The following is a 15,182-nucleotide window of genomic DNA, read 5'->3' as shown; positions in this document are numbered from 1 at the left end:
CACGGCCCTGCACCCCACTGCCAGAGGGAGGGGCCTGGGGCCGCCCAGCTCAGTCCAGCCTCCAGAAGGAGCTCCGGCCCGGGGGGTCCTTGAAGGCGATGGAGGGGCGGCGGGGAGCCCGGGTGGGGGCTTCTGCGGGGGCCCCCTCGCCGCCGTCCTCGTCGCCGCGCCAGGCCAGGGCCAGCTGCAGGTCCAGCTGCTCCAAGTCCTCGCCCTCCAGGCTCGGCCGCAGCTCCCGGGGGGCGTCCTCCTGCTCCGGCTTCGGCCCGAAGGCCCAGTCTGCAGGGGGACTGGTGAGGAGCCTCCGCAGCCGGGCCACCCTCCCCCCCGCGCGGCCCTCACAGCGGCCCTCGGCCTCCTAGTGTCCCGTCCACCCTCCCCCCTGCGCGGCCCTCACAGCGGCCCTCGGCCTCCTAGTGTCCCGTCCACCCTCCCCCCTGTGCTGCCCCCACAGCGGCCCTCGGGCCCCCAGTGTCCTGTCCACCCACCCCCCCGGCCTGCAGAGGGCCTCGGCCCCCCAGTGTACCCCCCCGGCCTGCAGAGGCCCTGGCCCCCGGGTGGCCCGGCCCGGCCCGTGCAGCGGCTCACCGGCCAGGTCGTGGGCGAGGTCCCTGACGAGGTGGCCGACGATGGCGTAGGCCACGGCCAGCACAAGCAGCACGGCCAGCAGCAGGTAGAGAGCGTGGCGGGGCAGGCGCACAGCGTCCAGCGGTGGCGGCCGGTACTCCTCGTAGAGCGGCGGGGTCGGGCTCCAGCCCTCCATCCCCGCCCGCGCCACCGGCCCCCGGCACCGCGGCACCCGAGCGGAGAGGCCCGGAGGTGACCCGCGGCGGAAGTATTAAGGGGCTTTGGGTAAGAGGATCGGGGCTCCCCTGCTGCCACCATCTGCCCGGATGAGTCACCTCGATAATCGCTTCCGCCCGCCGGCCCCCCTCGCTGGCTCCATCCTGCGACACCATCCCCACCCACCGCAGGGCCTTTGCACGGGCTGTTCCCTCTCCTGCGAAAATCCCTGCCCTCATGGAGCTGACATTCAAGGTGGGGAGATGGACTCTGAGAAAACATAACCTTAGAGTAAATGCTGTATTGGGTTAGAAGGTGAAGAGTGGTCTTGAGGGGTGGGGGGAGACCATGGTCCCAGTGGTCAGGACCCCTGGGAGGGGAGTTAAACTTTAAAATAGGGGAGCCAAGGCCACACTGAGATGACATTTGAGCAGAGACCTAGAGGAGGAAGGGAACCAGCTGTGGGGGTTCCAGGGGGAAGGGTGTTCCAGGCAGCAGGCACAGCCTGTGCAAAGGCCCTGGGGCAGGACTGGGCCTGGCCTGTTAGAGGAATAGCGAGGAGCCCGTGTGGCTGGAGCAAAGGGAGCGAGGGGGAGAGAGGGAGAGAGGGAACAGGGCAGGTTGTGCAGGGCCTGGGGGGCCGTGGGCTTCTCCCCGGAGGGAGAGGGAGCCCTGCAGGGCTGTGGGCAGAGGAGGCGAACCTGATTCAGGGGCTCACAGGCGCCCTCTGGTGGGGCTGCGGGGAGGACAGACTTTGGGGGTGAGGGTGGGAGCCAGGGGACCAGGGCGGAGGGGACTGACCTGGCCCAGGGGGGTGATGATGGGCTGGACCAAGTGGAGGCAGAGGGGGGAGAAGTGGGCAGGTCTGGAATAGACTTTAAATTGATCAAACCCCAGTGTTTTGAGGCTGGGCGCATGGAAGGATGGCGTTTCCATTTCCTGGGGAAGTAAGGGGAGGATTCTAAGCTCATGCCTGGTTTGGGTGCCTCGTCTAAGTGTAGACAGCGAGGGGCAGCGGGACCCCGAGTCTGGGGCTCAGGGAGGCCCAGGCTGGAGACAGGACTGTGGGCATCACCGGGTGTAGACGGGGTTCCAGCCCCGACAGTGGACGAGGCTGCTGGTGAGGAGGGGGGCTGGTGGAGGGAGGTGGCGCTGGGGAGGTGAGAGGGAAGCCCAGCGACGGGGTCCGGGGCCACGCGGGGACACACAGAGCACGGAGACGGAGATGTGACCAGCAGGTTGGGACACTAGGAGGTTGCCTCGGGCAGGCACAGTTCTGGGGGCAGAGCCGAGAGAGGGAGCCGTGAGGGTGTGACACCCCTTCCCAGGGTGGCACGACAGGTGGCGGGAAGGGGTGGGGTGTTTCTCTTGTTTTTGAGAAATTACAGCCGTCTGTGCTGCTGAGGGGAGGAGGGCTGAGGCGCTGGCCGGGCTGGCGGGAGATGCAGGATGGGGAGCCCGCGACCTTGTGAGACCCCAAGAAATCCGTGTTTGTTGTCGGGTTCCTGGCACAGAGCTCCTGAGACCTGTCATCTCCCGGGTGATGGGTGAGAGGAGCCCCCCCACCCCCCGAGTCTCTGCCAACGGGGCTGGGGGCTGCACAGCTTCAGGACGGGGCAGGGCTGGAGGGACGGAGCTCTCGTCCTCACCCCGACCGCCCAGGGGTCTGGGGATCAGGCGATGCCCTGAGCCCTGGACCGTGGGGTCTCGCTGACCCCGGTGGTTCGTGTCGGGACTAGACTGGACTGTTGGACGCCCTGCTGGCGTCCGCAGACAGAACTGCCTGGTGTGGAAACCCACACCTTTGGCGTCAGGAGGGCTGTGAGCAGAAGAGACCGTCGCAGTGAACAAAGGCCAGAGCCGAGGTGGTCCCCACCTCTTGCATCCACCCCCTCGTGTGATCCCCTCCACCAGGGATCAGGGCTGCTGTGGACCAACGGAAAGCAGCAGGAATGGCACTGTTACCCCCATTTTACAGAGCGGTAAGGGGGCTGCTTGAGGCCGCGCATGGAGGAAGGGGGGGGCTGGGATGGGAACCCATACCCAGGGCTCCTAGCCATACCACTAAACCCCTTCCCCTATGCCCCCAGTGGGGGCTGGGTGAGGATCTGGGGAGGCCAGGCTGACCCCTGGAGGGGGCTGGCTGGGCAGTTCTCACCGGTCTGGAACTGGTGGTGAAACAGGGGCACGGGTTTGCGTGGGTCACGCAGATCCCAGCTCTCCAGACGCCCCGCCCCCCACATTTAGACGTTGCATGAGAGCAGACGACTCGCACCCCGCCCGCCCCCCAACACACTCTGAGAATCATCGCTTGGCAAAAATAATTTAATGGTCCACGGGGGCAGTGCCCTGGGGTCAGCCTGTCCCTCCCCAGGCCCAGGGACCCCTCCGCAGGCCCGTGGGCACGGGGTTCCGGCAGCGCCTCTCATTCTAGGGAGCCCAGCCCTGCCCCGCCCCGTGCCCGGGAGCCGGTGAGGGCCCCGGGCGGGGGGCGGGCCCGGGGGCGCGCGGTGGCCTCAGGGGTCAGGGGGCGCCGGCGGCCGGGCCCCCGCGGCGGGGCGCAGCCGCTCCAGGCCGTCTGCGTACTGGAAGGCCGGCCCCGCCTCGTGCGCGCACACGTCCAGGGCCACGGCGCAGCTCTCGCGCACCACGCGCTCGGGGTCGGCCGCGTGCGCGCGCAGGGCGGCCAGGCAGGCGGGCCGCGCGATGGCGCCCAGGGCCTCGGCGCACTCGTGCCGCACCATGGCGCTCTCCGCCCGCCGCGCCAGCGCCGCCGCCAGCGGGGCCACGGCCGCCTCGTGCCGCAGCTGCCCCAGCACGTAGCCCACCTCGTGGCGGAAGAGGGCGCTGCCGCAGCGCAGGCCTGCGGACAGAGGACAGCGCGCTGCGGCCTCCTCCCCGGGCCCAGGGACCCGCCAGCCCCCGCCTCCCGCCTCCCCCGGGGCCCGCGTGCTGCACCGGGGTCGTGAGCTGGGGAAACTGAGGCCGGGAGGCGGAGACGCCCTGCCCGCGATCAGACGCCACCTGTGAGGCAGAGCCGGGGTCTGAGCCCAGCCCACCTGCCCGCGCAGCCCTGCCCTCCAGCATCGCCCCCGACGAACCCAGCACGCAGCCCCTCTGCGCGCCGCCGGCCTCCCCCGGTCCCCTGGGATCCTGCCCCGGCCCGGGGCACGGCGGCGGCCGGGCATCTCCCTGTGGGCCAGGAGTGGGCGCACCATGGCATCGGGGCGCAGGGGACCACGGGATCCCCAAGTCCCCTCTGCTCCTTTGCAGTTGGGGGAACCGCGCGGGCCAGCGAGGCAGCACGGGGCGCCCTGCAGAGCTGGGATGAAATGACCCCGATAATAATAACAGAAGAGGGTCAAGGGCGCTGGGCTCGGATCCCAACTCTGCTGTTCGCCCAGCGCTGTGTGACCTCGGGCAAGTCTCTGTGCCTCTCTGGGCCTCGGCTTCCCCATGGAGGACTGGGGATAACGAGGCAGCTCGTGGAAAGCCGAGGGGAAGCGCTGAGGCCGGGCCCTGGGTGCTCTGTGCTCCATGTCACGGATGCGGCCCTGAGCCTCCCCCGGGGCGGCAGTGACCGTGACCCCACCCCGGGGCCCCTCCTTACCCTCGGCCAGCGCCAGGGCGGCCTCCTCGCCGCCGGCGTTGCGCAGGGCGAACATGGCTCGGTAGCGGTCGAAGAGCGGCCGGGCCTCGTCGAGCAGCACCTCCCGCAGGCGCCCCACGTCCTGCTCCTCGGCCGGTGGGGCCGGGTCCACCGAGAGGTAGGGCCCCACGGGCGCCGGCTCCCCGCCGCGCTGCTGCAGCCACTCCAGACGCCGCACGGCCAGCTGGCACGTCTCAGCCACCTGCGGGAGGGGCGCGCAGAGCTGTCGGTCCTGGGCCGGCAAGGGGGACACAGCCGTGGGCATGATGAACCCCCTTCTCCACCCTCCGGGGCTCGACGGTTAGCTGGGGTGAGATGACAGACTCAGGAACTCACTAATTATTCCGGATTGGAAATAAACCAGCAGGGGCTGATGGGATTAGGGAGTGACGAAGGGCTCAATGTGGAAGTAACGTCAGAACCAAGGGAGAGCGGGAGCCGGGTGGAAACAGCCTGTGCAAAGGCCCTAAGGCAGACCCATGCCTGACACATCAGGGAAGAGAGAGCAGGCTGAGCGGGAGCAGACAACAGGGGTGACCTGAGGTGGTCGGGCCAGACTATTAGGGCCTGTGGGCCACGGTGAGGACGTGGGACTCTGTCCTAAAGGAGATGACAAACCACAGAACAGGTCAAGAGACTTAAGCATTACGTACGTCCCCTGGCTGCCAGAGGGGGGACTAAGGGTGGGACGGGGGGGTGGTCGATAAGGCAGAGGGCAAGTGAGAAATAACACACGCGTCCACACGAGGACTTGCATGCGCATGTGCACAACAGCCAAAAGGGCAGGAACAGTACAAACGCCCTCAGCTGATGATGGATCCACACGTGTCTATCCACACACTGGAACATGACGCAGCCGTGAAGAGGAGTGAGGCCCTGACACAGCCACACTGTGGACGGACCCTCAACACACGATGCTCAGTGAGAGAACCAGACACAGAAGGACAGACGGTGTGTGATCCCATTGATGTGAAATGTGCAGAACAGGCACATCACAGACAGAAAGTGGGTTCCTGGTTGTCAGGGGCTGGGGAGGGCATGGGAGTGACTGCTGATGGGGACAGGATTCCGTTTTGGGGGATGGAATGTTCTGGAACTAGATAGTGGTGATGGTTACACAACTCTGGATGCACTCAAAACCACCTAAGTGTACACGTTCAAAGGGTGAAGTCTACGGTATGTGACATATTTCAATAAACCCGTTATTTAAAAAAAAAAGAAGTAACGGCGGCAGGGAGACCCCAGAAGAGGTCGGGGCAGCGGGGGTGGAGACAAGGGGGTGGGATGGGGGGATCCTGGCGGAGGGTGATGAGGAGCCAACCTCGCCTCTCTCCCAAGTCTCCCGCCTCCCTGGGGAGGCGGTCACCCTGGCAACCAGACACAGGGTCTGCGCTGGGCCAGGCGGGGCGGGGAAGGGCTGGTGCTGGGACCCCCGATGGGCGGGGGGCCGCGTTACCTCGACGACAGGGTCGCTGGCGTACTGCTGCAGGATCTCCAGGACTGCCGGGTCCCCGATGGCCCCCAGGGCCTCCCCTGAGAAGAAGCAGGCAGAGCCCCCGTCGGTTGGCTGGGAAACGTCCTGGATGCCCCGGGGACCAGCGACGTCCCCTCCTTCGTGCTGCCCTCCCCACGGCTCTGCCCGTGCTGTGCGGTCCCCCCGGCCCCGATGGATTGGAGCAGGAGGGGGTACAGCCCCCACTGGCCCATCAGAGGCCCTGCCCCAGAATCTGCACTCGACTGGAACTGGGCTGGCACACAACCCGGCCCACGCCCCCAGAGCTCATGGCCCAGACGGGGAAATGCAGACAGCATGTCATGACAACCTGGGGACACAGGTGACAAGAAGCTCTAAAAACATCTGGAGGAGTGGGAGAGCCCCCTGGAGGAGGAGGTTTTAAGCTTCAATGTCGGGGACAAGGCTCAGCTGACCACAGCAGGGCTTGACCTAAGGCCTCTGGGTGAGAGGGGACAGCACGTGCCAAGGCCCTGAGGCGGGTGGAGTGGGGTCACCAGCAGGCAGTGGCAGGCGTGCAGAAACTGGGTGGACCCAGTCAGCAGGTGCTGGACTGGGCAGGGCCTTGTGAGCCACACGGAGAAGCCTGACCGTTTCCCGTGGGCGCAGATGGGTGCTGAGCAGGGGAGAGACCCGAGGCCTCCTTCGGTCAAGTCCTCGTGCTTTGCAAGATGGCGGAGGATGCTGTTGCCCGCAATTGAGAACACCCTCCTGGAGCTGAATCTGGGTCAGGTCCCCCTCCTCTGCCCACAGCCCTCCAGGGCTCCCACCTCCCTCGGGGGAGAAGCCTCCCCGAGGTCCGCCAGGCCCTGCACGACCTGCCCCGTCCCCTCCCTGCCCTCCCTCCTCCCTCTCTCCCCCTCCTCCCTCTGCTCCAGCCACACGGGCCTCCTTGCTGTTCCTCCAATGCACTGCGCCTGGTCCTGCCCCAGGGCCTTTGCACGGGCTGTGCCCTCTGCCTGAAGCACATTTCCACAGCTACTTCCCCCAGGTCTCTGTCCACCGATTAAAAACGGCACCACCTCCGGCCCCCGCATCCCGTCCTCTGCTTTATCATTCTCCTTGGCGCTTATGTCAGTGTTTCCACAACACGGCCGGGCGTTCTGCAAAATCACACGCTCAAAATAGCAGAGCTTCGGGGAAGAGCGGGGTTTGGGGCAGAATGTGCTTTGTAAAGCAAGCTCCAGCACAGATAAACAAAGGGATGATATTTTACGACACGTGAAGTTCAGATCTCAGCGCCCATGAAGGTGTACCGGCCAGGCACGCCCGTCTGTCACGGGGTGTTTGGCCCCGGCCCCGCACTCACCCGCCTCGTGGCGCACCATGGGCTCCTGGCGGGGGTCCCGCAGCACGCCCACCAGCACGGGGATGGCCCGCACGTCCTGCATCTGGCCCAGGCAGTAGGCCAGCTCGTGCTTCAGTAGTGCCGAGTCGTCGTCGAAGGCCCGGCTGATCCAGGCGATGGCGCTCGGGCCGCCGAGGCCGCGCAGCGTGAAGAGCGCCCGGAAGCGGGCGTGCAGGGGCTGCGCCGGGTCCACCAGCGCCCGCCCGATCGCCTCCACCTCCTGCTCCGTCACCATGGCGCCGCCTCCCTGTGCCCCCGGAGCCACCGGAACCTGCGGAGGGAAACAGAGGCAGGTTAGAAGGTACACGACCAAGCCAGCTCCCTGCCCGCTCACTGGCTGGTTCCTTTCCGTCCGGCCCTGGGCGGGGGGTTTCTGGGTGGAAAGCCCGCTCCGGCCTCGCCTACTTGCTGTGTGGCCTTCTGTAAGTTCCTTTCCCTCTCTGGGCCTCTCGCCTGTACATCGGCAGTGACCTCAGCTGGTCTGCTCTCCACACAGCAGCCAGAGGGACTGTGGCGACTGGTCCCCTAGATGACCCCAGTGACCCCCACCTCCCGGTATTCATGTCCTGTGCAGCCCCTCCCACCGAACCCGTGTGAACAATGGGATATGGAAGAAATGAGTGCGTTTGGAGGGTAGGTCGTAAGAGGCACAGGGGCTCGCTCCTCCCTCTCTGTGGGGAGGCTCAACCGGCCTTATCTACACCGCGAGGAACCGAGGCCTCCCGCCAACAGCCAGCAGAGAGTGGCTCCTCCGGCCCCGGTCCAGCCTTCAGATGACGCAGCCCCGGCCAACGTCTTGACTGCGACCTCCCGACAGATCCGAGCCAGAACCACCCGCTGAACCAGGCCCGGGTCCCTGGCTCACAGGAACTGTGGGAGAGAGTGCTGACTGCTGTTAAAGCTGTTAAATATGGGCAAATTTGTTACTCAGCACGGGTAACGGATACAGGAATCCTTTCAGTTTATGAACTGGACATTTGATTCCCTTGCAAAATCCTCCTATGGCGCCTCATTACTCCAGACTCCTTGATGGTCCCCAAGGCCCCAGCCCCTCCTCACTCTCACTTCCTCCCTCTCTCCTACTCACTCATTCCACTCCACCCAACAGGCCTCCTTGCTGCTCCTCCAACACACCAAGGCACAGTGCTGCCCCAGGGCCTTTGCACAGGCTGTCCCCTCCCTCAGGAACACTGTACCCCAAATGCCCCCATGCTCACTTCCTTGGGCCTCAGTGTGGCCTCCTCAGGGAAGCCTTCCCTGATCACAGTCTTCAAAGCTACCTCTGCATCTCTTTCCCTTTGTTCTGCTTTATCTTTCTTCAAAGCACTGACCACCACCAGATAGCGTATTGGACGTTTAGCAGTTTAGCTGCTGATGGTAGGTCTTACCCCTCACTAGAACATGACAACTCTGAAGGCAGGGACCAAGTCTCTCAGAGTCACCACTGTACTCCCTGCACACAGTAGGTCCTCAATAAAAACAATAACCATAACAGTAATAGCAGCCAACTTTGACCTACGAGGAGCTCTGCACCAGGCACCTCTAAGGCCTTTCATGAACTCACCATAACCCTATGAGACAAGCAATAGGATTGTCACCATTTTATAGGACACCACAGCCAGGCTGGGAGAAGGCTCCGCTCGCCGTCCTCTGGACCAATGAGGACCCAGTAGACGCTTCATAAACATGACAAGCAGGCTGTGGCGCGCCAGCAACCCTCTGATCCCAGCGGCCTCAGCGGGGCCGACCGGGTTTAATGAGGAAGGTGCAGCTGCCTGAGCACAGATGACCATCAGAGGAGGTGACATCTGGGAAGAGGGATCATCAGGGACCACAGACACTGGGAGGGAGCAAGCTGGCACGGTGTTAGGGACCCTCGAGCCCGACTCTGTTCTACACAGACGAGCAGTGACTTGTCTGGGGATGCTCAGCAAGTCAAGGGCAGAGGGCACCCAGCACTCCTGACTCCCCGTCTGTGCCGGGCCGCCCTCAGGACACCTGGGAAACGCCCCCAGCACCTCCTCATCCCCGGAGACCTTCAGCTCCTGGGAAAGAAGGGAAATCTGGCCAAGAAGGCAGCTCCAGCGACAAGAGGGGAGTGAAGACGAGAGAAGAGCTTGTAGATTTCTCGGGGGACCTGAACTGGGGCAAATTCTGAGTTTGGTTTCTCCATTTGGAATAAAACTAGGAACAGCTCCCAAGTCTTCGGTTTCCTGCGAGCCTCTGCTCAGACATTACGTTCTCGGGGAGGCCTTCTCCGACCCCCTGTTTTAACCAGGCAAACCCTGCTTTCCCCGGCACTCCCCTTCCGTCCCCATCGCGGCCGTCTAACAGCTCCTGAGATCCTATATATTTTAAGGATCTGTTTCTTACCAGAAAGTAACCTCCACGAGAACAGGGTTTTCTAAAAAAAGATCTATATATATAAAATACACACATATCCGTATATATGCGTATACACGCATATATGAAACCAGAGCTGGCATGAAATCCTTCTGCGGGGAGCCCGACACCCCCTGTGCTCAGGACGAGGGAGGGTGCACCGAGCCGCCTGGAAGCCCGCAACTCACGCCTTAGCCCCGTTTTTCAGCGGGAGGGGAGACAAGGTGGACGTGGGGCTGAGGGGATCGGCCCCCAAACCAAGGCACAACCCGGGAAGCCGCTCACCCCCGTGAAGGTCTCTTAGAGACAGACAAGATGCAGGGATGGAGGAATCCCTCTACACCAGAATTCCCGACACAAAGATCTCTGGTAACCAGATGCTCGCCAGAGAGGGGTCCCCCCACACGGGATCCCTCTCCGTGGAAGAGATCCCCAGGAACCGATGCCTCAAGATCTGTCTACGCGGGTCCCCCAGGACTGGATCCCTCACCGGCTGGTGCTCCCAGAACCCCGAGAAAGGGGTCGCCCGACATGGGACCGCCCCCCCCCCCGGCGCGCGCGCTGGCCCCCCAGGGATCCCCAGAACCCGGGGGAAAGAGCTCGCCGGGACTCAGGACCCCTCAGGCGGAGGCCCCTAAACCCCCCAGCCAACGAATCCCGGATTCTGGACCCCCAGCGAGGCATCTGCCCCCGTGCCCGCCCGCCAGGCCCGACCCCGCACCGTGCTCCGGCGGCCGCCGCCTCCGCTTCACCAACCGCGACGCCCGCCGCGCGGTCTGGGGGCCGCCATCTTGGCGCCCACGTGACCGGGCCGGACGGCACCAACGCAGCACCGCAGGGGGGGGAAGCCAGTCAAAGTCTTCGCGGCCGGGGGCGGTCTGGAAGCGCCAGTCGGCTCAAGGTCTAGCGCTAACACTCGCACACTAGGCGGAGTCTAAGGACTTCCCTCAAGGAAGGGGAAGGGAGACTTCCCTCCTTTCCCCGGAAGAGATTCTCTTCGGCCTCCCCCCCCATTCGCCAGGTGGAATGGTTTGTGCCGATTCCGCCCTGTGCTGAGCTGGGGGCCCTGTGTTTTGCGGGTCAGGCTGATGTTTACGTGGAGGGTTTCCCCGTGGGGTGGGGGCTGTGTTGACTCTGGAAGGCCACAGGGCAGCGTGCCAGGTGTGATCGGCCCGAGGATGCTCGGGGGGAAGGAGATAGGCCCAGGGGTGCAGGAAGCAGATATGGAAGCCACACCCAAAAGCAAGGCTGTGTACACAGGGAATCTTGAACCTGCAGACTTGTGAGAAACCGATAGCAGGAGACAAGTCTGCACCTTCCCGCACCTTCTGTGGCTCCTCTGCGCTTGGCCCTGCAGGCCAGAAGTCCAAACTCAGGGTGTCAGCAGGTCATGCTCCCTCCGCAGGTGCTGGGGAGGACCCTTCCTGCCTCTTCTAGCTCCTGGTGGTGGCCAGTAATCCTTGGCGTTCCTTGGCTTGTAGACACATCCCCCCAGTCTCTTCCCTCGTCTTCCTGTGTGTGTCCAAATTTGCCTCTTCCCAGTCGCTGGATTTGGGGCTCACCCCACTCTAGTAGGACCTCATCTTAACTTGATTCCATTTGCAAAGACCCTGTTTCCAAATAAGGTCCCATTCGTGGGTACCAGGGTCCGGACTTGAACATGTCTTTTGGGGGGAACACAACTGAACCCACCAGGCTTTGTTAACATTTCCAATCTCAGCTTGGGCAGCCAACTGGCCCCTGCCCCAACCCAGGCCGAGTGAGAGACTCCCTCTGGGCTCCTGGAGCCCCCTGCTCTGCCTCAGCCGCCAGGGCAGAGCCCAGGCACGAGTTATTGAATGTTTACCCGGCTCTGTCACCCCTGTGGGCTTCTAGTTTGTCAAAACGTGAACCACTGCTAAAAGACGGCAAATTAAATAGGAATTAAATGATGCTTTCTGCAAGTGGAGCCAGAGAGAGGAAGCAATTTGCTCAGCAGTGTGGGATGTGAGCGCAAAGTTGAAGACGGTGCCTGATGTGTAGGTCTGCGCCTGGGATCCGAACCCGCAAACCTTGGGCCACTGAAGCGGAGCTTGCAAACTTAACCTCTACGCCACTGGGCCAACCCTGAGATCGATAATGTTTAAATGCAATTTTTTTCTTTTTAAAATTGACATTTCTGTTGAGATCATTGTAAAGTGACATGCAGTTGTAATAAAGAACACAGAGGATGCAGGGTCCCCTTGCCCCAGCTTTCCCCAATGGTAGCTGGGTGCAAAACACACACAAACCCCTAGTATAATATCATGACCAGGATGTTGCCGCTGATACGATACACAAATCTCATTCAGATTTCTCAAGTTTTACTTGTACTGTGCTCATTTATGTGTTTGTGTGTCTTAAATTCTATACGATTTATCGCTGTGTAAATTTATGTGTCCATACCACAATGATAATACAAAACAGTGCCAACACCGCAAATGTGGCAGGCTGACTAATGACCCTCCCCAAAGACAATCCTTAGCGCCTGTGAATATGTTATTTTATGTGGTATAAAAAGGACTTTGCAGGTGGGATTAAGTTAAGGCCCCTGAGATGGGGATGACCCTGGATTCCCCGGGGGGCCCAGTGTCATCACAGGTCCTCATCAGAGGGAGGAGGAGGGTCAGAGGCAGAGAGAGACGGGAGACGCTGCGCTGCGGGCTGTGCAGACGGAGGAAGGGGCCCCGAGCCCAGGACGCGGCCTCTAGAAGCTGGAAAAGGCAGGAGACGCTTCTCCCTGGAGCCTCCGGGAGGACCAGCCCTGCTCACACCCGGAATTTAGCCCGGGAAGGCCCATTTCAGACTTCTGACCTCCAGAGTGGCAAAATAATACATTTCTGTTGTTTTTAGCCACTAAGTTTGTGGTCATTTGTTAACAGCAGCAATCGGAAACTAATGCACAATGATCTCCTGTGTTGCCCTTTTATAACACACCCCTCCCTCATTAATGCAATATTTTAAAAAATCAAAATTAATGCAAAAAAATCCAAATTTGCAACCCAAGTGTCCCTCGACTAATGATTGGATAAAGAAGATGTGGTATATATATACAAGGGAATACTACTGAGCCATAAAAAAGACAAAATCGTCTCATTGGCAACAACATGGATGGACCTGGAGGGTATTATGTTAAGTGAAATAAGCCAGAAAGAGAAAGACAAACGGCATGATTTCACTCATACGTGGAAGATAAACCAACACGCGCAGATAGAACAGTTTGTTGGTTACCCAGGCAAGGGGGGTGGGGGGTGGGCACAAGGGGTGGAGGGATGCACTTATATGGTGACTGACAAACAATAATGTACAACAAAAATTTCACAATAAAAAAAAAAAGATACAGCACGTGGACACTGTGACTCAGTTCCTGCTGGCCCTCCAGCTTTTACTTGGCAAAGTCCCAGGAGGATAGAACAAAGATTTTGAAATAAAAATCGTGAAAAGAAAAAAAAAAATCAAAATTAATGCAAAAAACCCAAATTTGTAAATAAAGCCAGGATCCAACTTTGCACGACTCACGTCCCTGGCCTCACCCTAATCCCAGCCCTGTTGGATGTGGTCTTTGTTTCAAATAAAGTAACCAGGGGCTGGCCTGGTGGCATAGTGGTTAAGTTCACACGCTCTGCTTTGGTGGCCCGGGGTTCATAGATTTGGATCCCAGGTGCAGACCTACACACCGCTCATCAAGCCATGCTGTGGCGGCGTCCCACATACAACATAGAGGAAGATGGGCACGGATGTTAGCCCGGGGCCAACCTTCCTCACCAAAAGAAAAAAAGAAAAGAACCAAGCCAGATGGGAGAGGTGGAATTCCAATTCAGATAAGATTTGCTCACTTTCTTTTCTCCCTGAGTGCTAATCAAGTCCTGTCTGAAATGAAAGTGAGAAGTATCATGGATTTGGACATTTTTTTCATCACCATCAGAATTTGTTAAAAATGTCTAGTGTGTCTAAGTTGTTTTCTTTAGTTCTACATGTCCCATTTTAGCTGGAATGTTGATCGTCCTGGTTTAGAGTGAGGGGCAGTAAATATTACATTCGTGTTTACTGAACCCGGTACTGAGCTGAGGAAAGAGAGAAATCAGAGCTAGTTTGGAGGTGCAGATATTCAAGAAGTTTCTTCATTCAACATTTATTGACCTCCACTCTGTGCCTGGCCCTACTCTGGATCATCTTGGTCCAACAGAATTTTCTACAGTGGACATGTTCTATATCTGCACCATCGGATCTGCACCACGGCAGCTACTAGCCAGACGTGGCTACGGAGCATTTGAAATGTGGCAATGCCAGTATGGAACTGAATTTTTAATTTTTAAAATTTTAAGGAATTTAAATGGAAATGGACAAATCAGATACTCAACTCAGTTACTGGAAAACTTGAGGGTTTTTTTTTTTTTTTTTTTGCTGATGAAGATTCACCCTGAGCTAACATCTGTTGCCAATCTTCCTCTATTTTGTATATGGATTGCTGCCACAGCATGGCCGCCTACGAGTGCTGTAGGTCTGCACCCAGGAACCGAACCTGGGCCGCCGAAGTGGAGTGCACCAAAGTTAACCACTAGGCCACAGGGCTGGCCCCTGGAAAACTTTTAGGCATACTTGGAACACCTAGGGTATGTGAATCTACTTTTTCCACTATAAATTTTATAAAATACACAGATCAAATATTTCTGATGAAAATTAGCATCCAAATTGAGATAGGCTGTCGGTGTACAATACCCACCAGATTTTAAAACTTAGTATCAAAAAAGTAACATAAAATATCTTGTTAATATTTGTTGATTTTGATTACATGTTGAAATGTAAATACTTTTGACATATCAAATTAATAAAATATATCATTAAAATTAATTACACAGGGGCCGGCCCAGTGGCACAAGCGGTTAAGTGCGTGCGCTCCGCTGCGGCAGCCTGGGGTTCGCTGGTTCGGATCCCAGGAGCACACCGACGCACCGCTTGGCAAGCCATGCTGCGGCGGCGTCCCATATAAAGTGGAGGAAAATGGGCATGGATGTTAGCCCAGGGCCAGTCTTCCTCAGCAAAAAGAGGAGGATTGGCAGATGTTAGCTCAGGGCTGATCTTCCTCACACACACAAAAAAATTACACACTAGTTTCTTTGTTCTTTTTTAAATGAGGCTACTGAAAATTTTTAAATTACGTGGCTCACATTGTGTTTCTGTTGGATGGCTCTGCTCTAGACCCTATGGTGGTTGCAGAGTTCGCTGAAATCAGATAAATGTGCATTATATAATATATATAATTTCACACCAAATGAATGAATGAAGAGAAATTGTGTCCCACGGGGTACTCTTTTCTTTCAAACCTTTGCCCAAATGTCATCTTTGCAGTGACACCTTCTCTGATCACTGTATTTGAGACTGTAACCTGTCACCCCATCTTTCCATTTTTTGTTATTCTCCATAATTCAACTCCAGGCAGACAGGAATTTTTTTATAACAGCTTTGTTGAGATATAATTCACGTTATAC

At 59.2% G+C, this 15,182-nt stretch overlaps 2 protein-coding genes across 2 annotated transcripts; both read right to left on the bottom strand.

Moving 5' to 3' along the window:
* Positions 1-42: 42 nt before the first annotated feature.
* Positions 43-2,991, bottom strand: SMIM44 (small integral membrane protein 44). Its single transcript, XM_087425758.1, is given in 4 exon segments — positions 43-279; positions 589-806; positions 808-828; positions 830-2,991. Coding segments are annotated over 4 exon segments (849 nt in total). The 5' UTR covers positions 1,210-2,991; the 3' UTR covers positions 43-49.
* A 101-nt stretch (positions 2,992-3,092) lies between these two features.
* On the bottom strand, positions 3,093-10,504 carry DOHH (deoxyhypusine hydroxylase). Its single transcript, XM_004441411.3, has 5 exons — positions 10,397-10,504; positions 7,255-7,564; positions 5,889-5,965; positions 4,394-4,634; positions 3,093-3,646 (listed from the first exon to the last, which is right to left on the bottom strand). Exons 2-5 carry the CDS (start codon positions 7,526-7,528, stop codon positions 3,300-3,302), a joined length of 939 nt encoding a protein of 312 aa, XP_004441468.2. The 5' UTR covers positions 7,529-7,564; positions 10,397-10,504; the 3' UTR covers positions 3,093-3,299.
* Between the last annotated feature and the right edge of the window lie 4,678 nt (positions 10,505-15,182).

This window comes from Ceratotherium simum, chromosome 39 (assembly GCF_057802395.1).
Source record: "Ceratotherium simum simum isolate JZ-2026a chromosome 39, ASM5780239v1, whole genome shotgun sequence".
NCBI lineage: Eukaryota > Metazoa > Chordata > Mammalia > Perissodactyla > Rhinocerotidae > Ceratotherium > Ceratotherium simum.
This window is presented reverse-complemented; position numbering and strand designations above follow the sequence as displayed.

What these genes read in the sequence shown, in the direction of transcription:
- DOHH (XM_004441411.3), bottom strand. Translation starts at nt 7,528, where the DNA reads ATGGTGACGGAGCAGGAGGTGGAGGCGATCGGGCGGGCGCTGGTGGAC. An exon ending in CATGGTGCGCCACGAGGCGG is followed by an intron (nt 5,966 to 7,254) that starts GTGAGTGCGGGG and finishes GCTTCTTCTCAG; the next exon opens with GGGAGGCCCTGGGGGCCATC. An exon ending in CCAGCGACCCTGTCGTCGAG is followed by an intron (nt 4,635 to 5,888) that starts GTAACGCGGCCC and finishes CCCCTCCCGCAG; the next exon opens with GTGGCTGAGACGTGCCAGCT.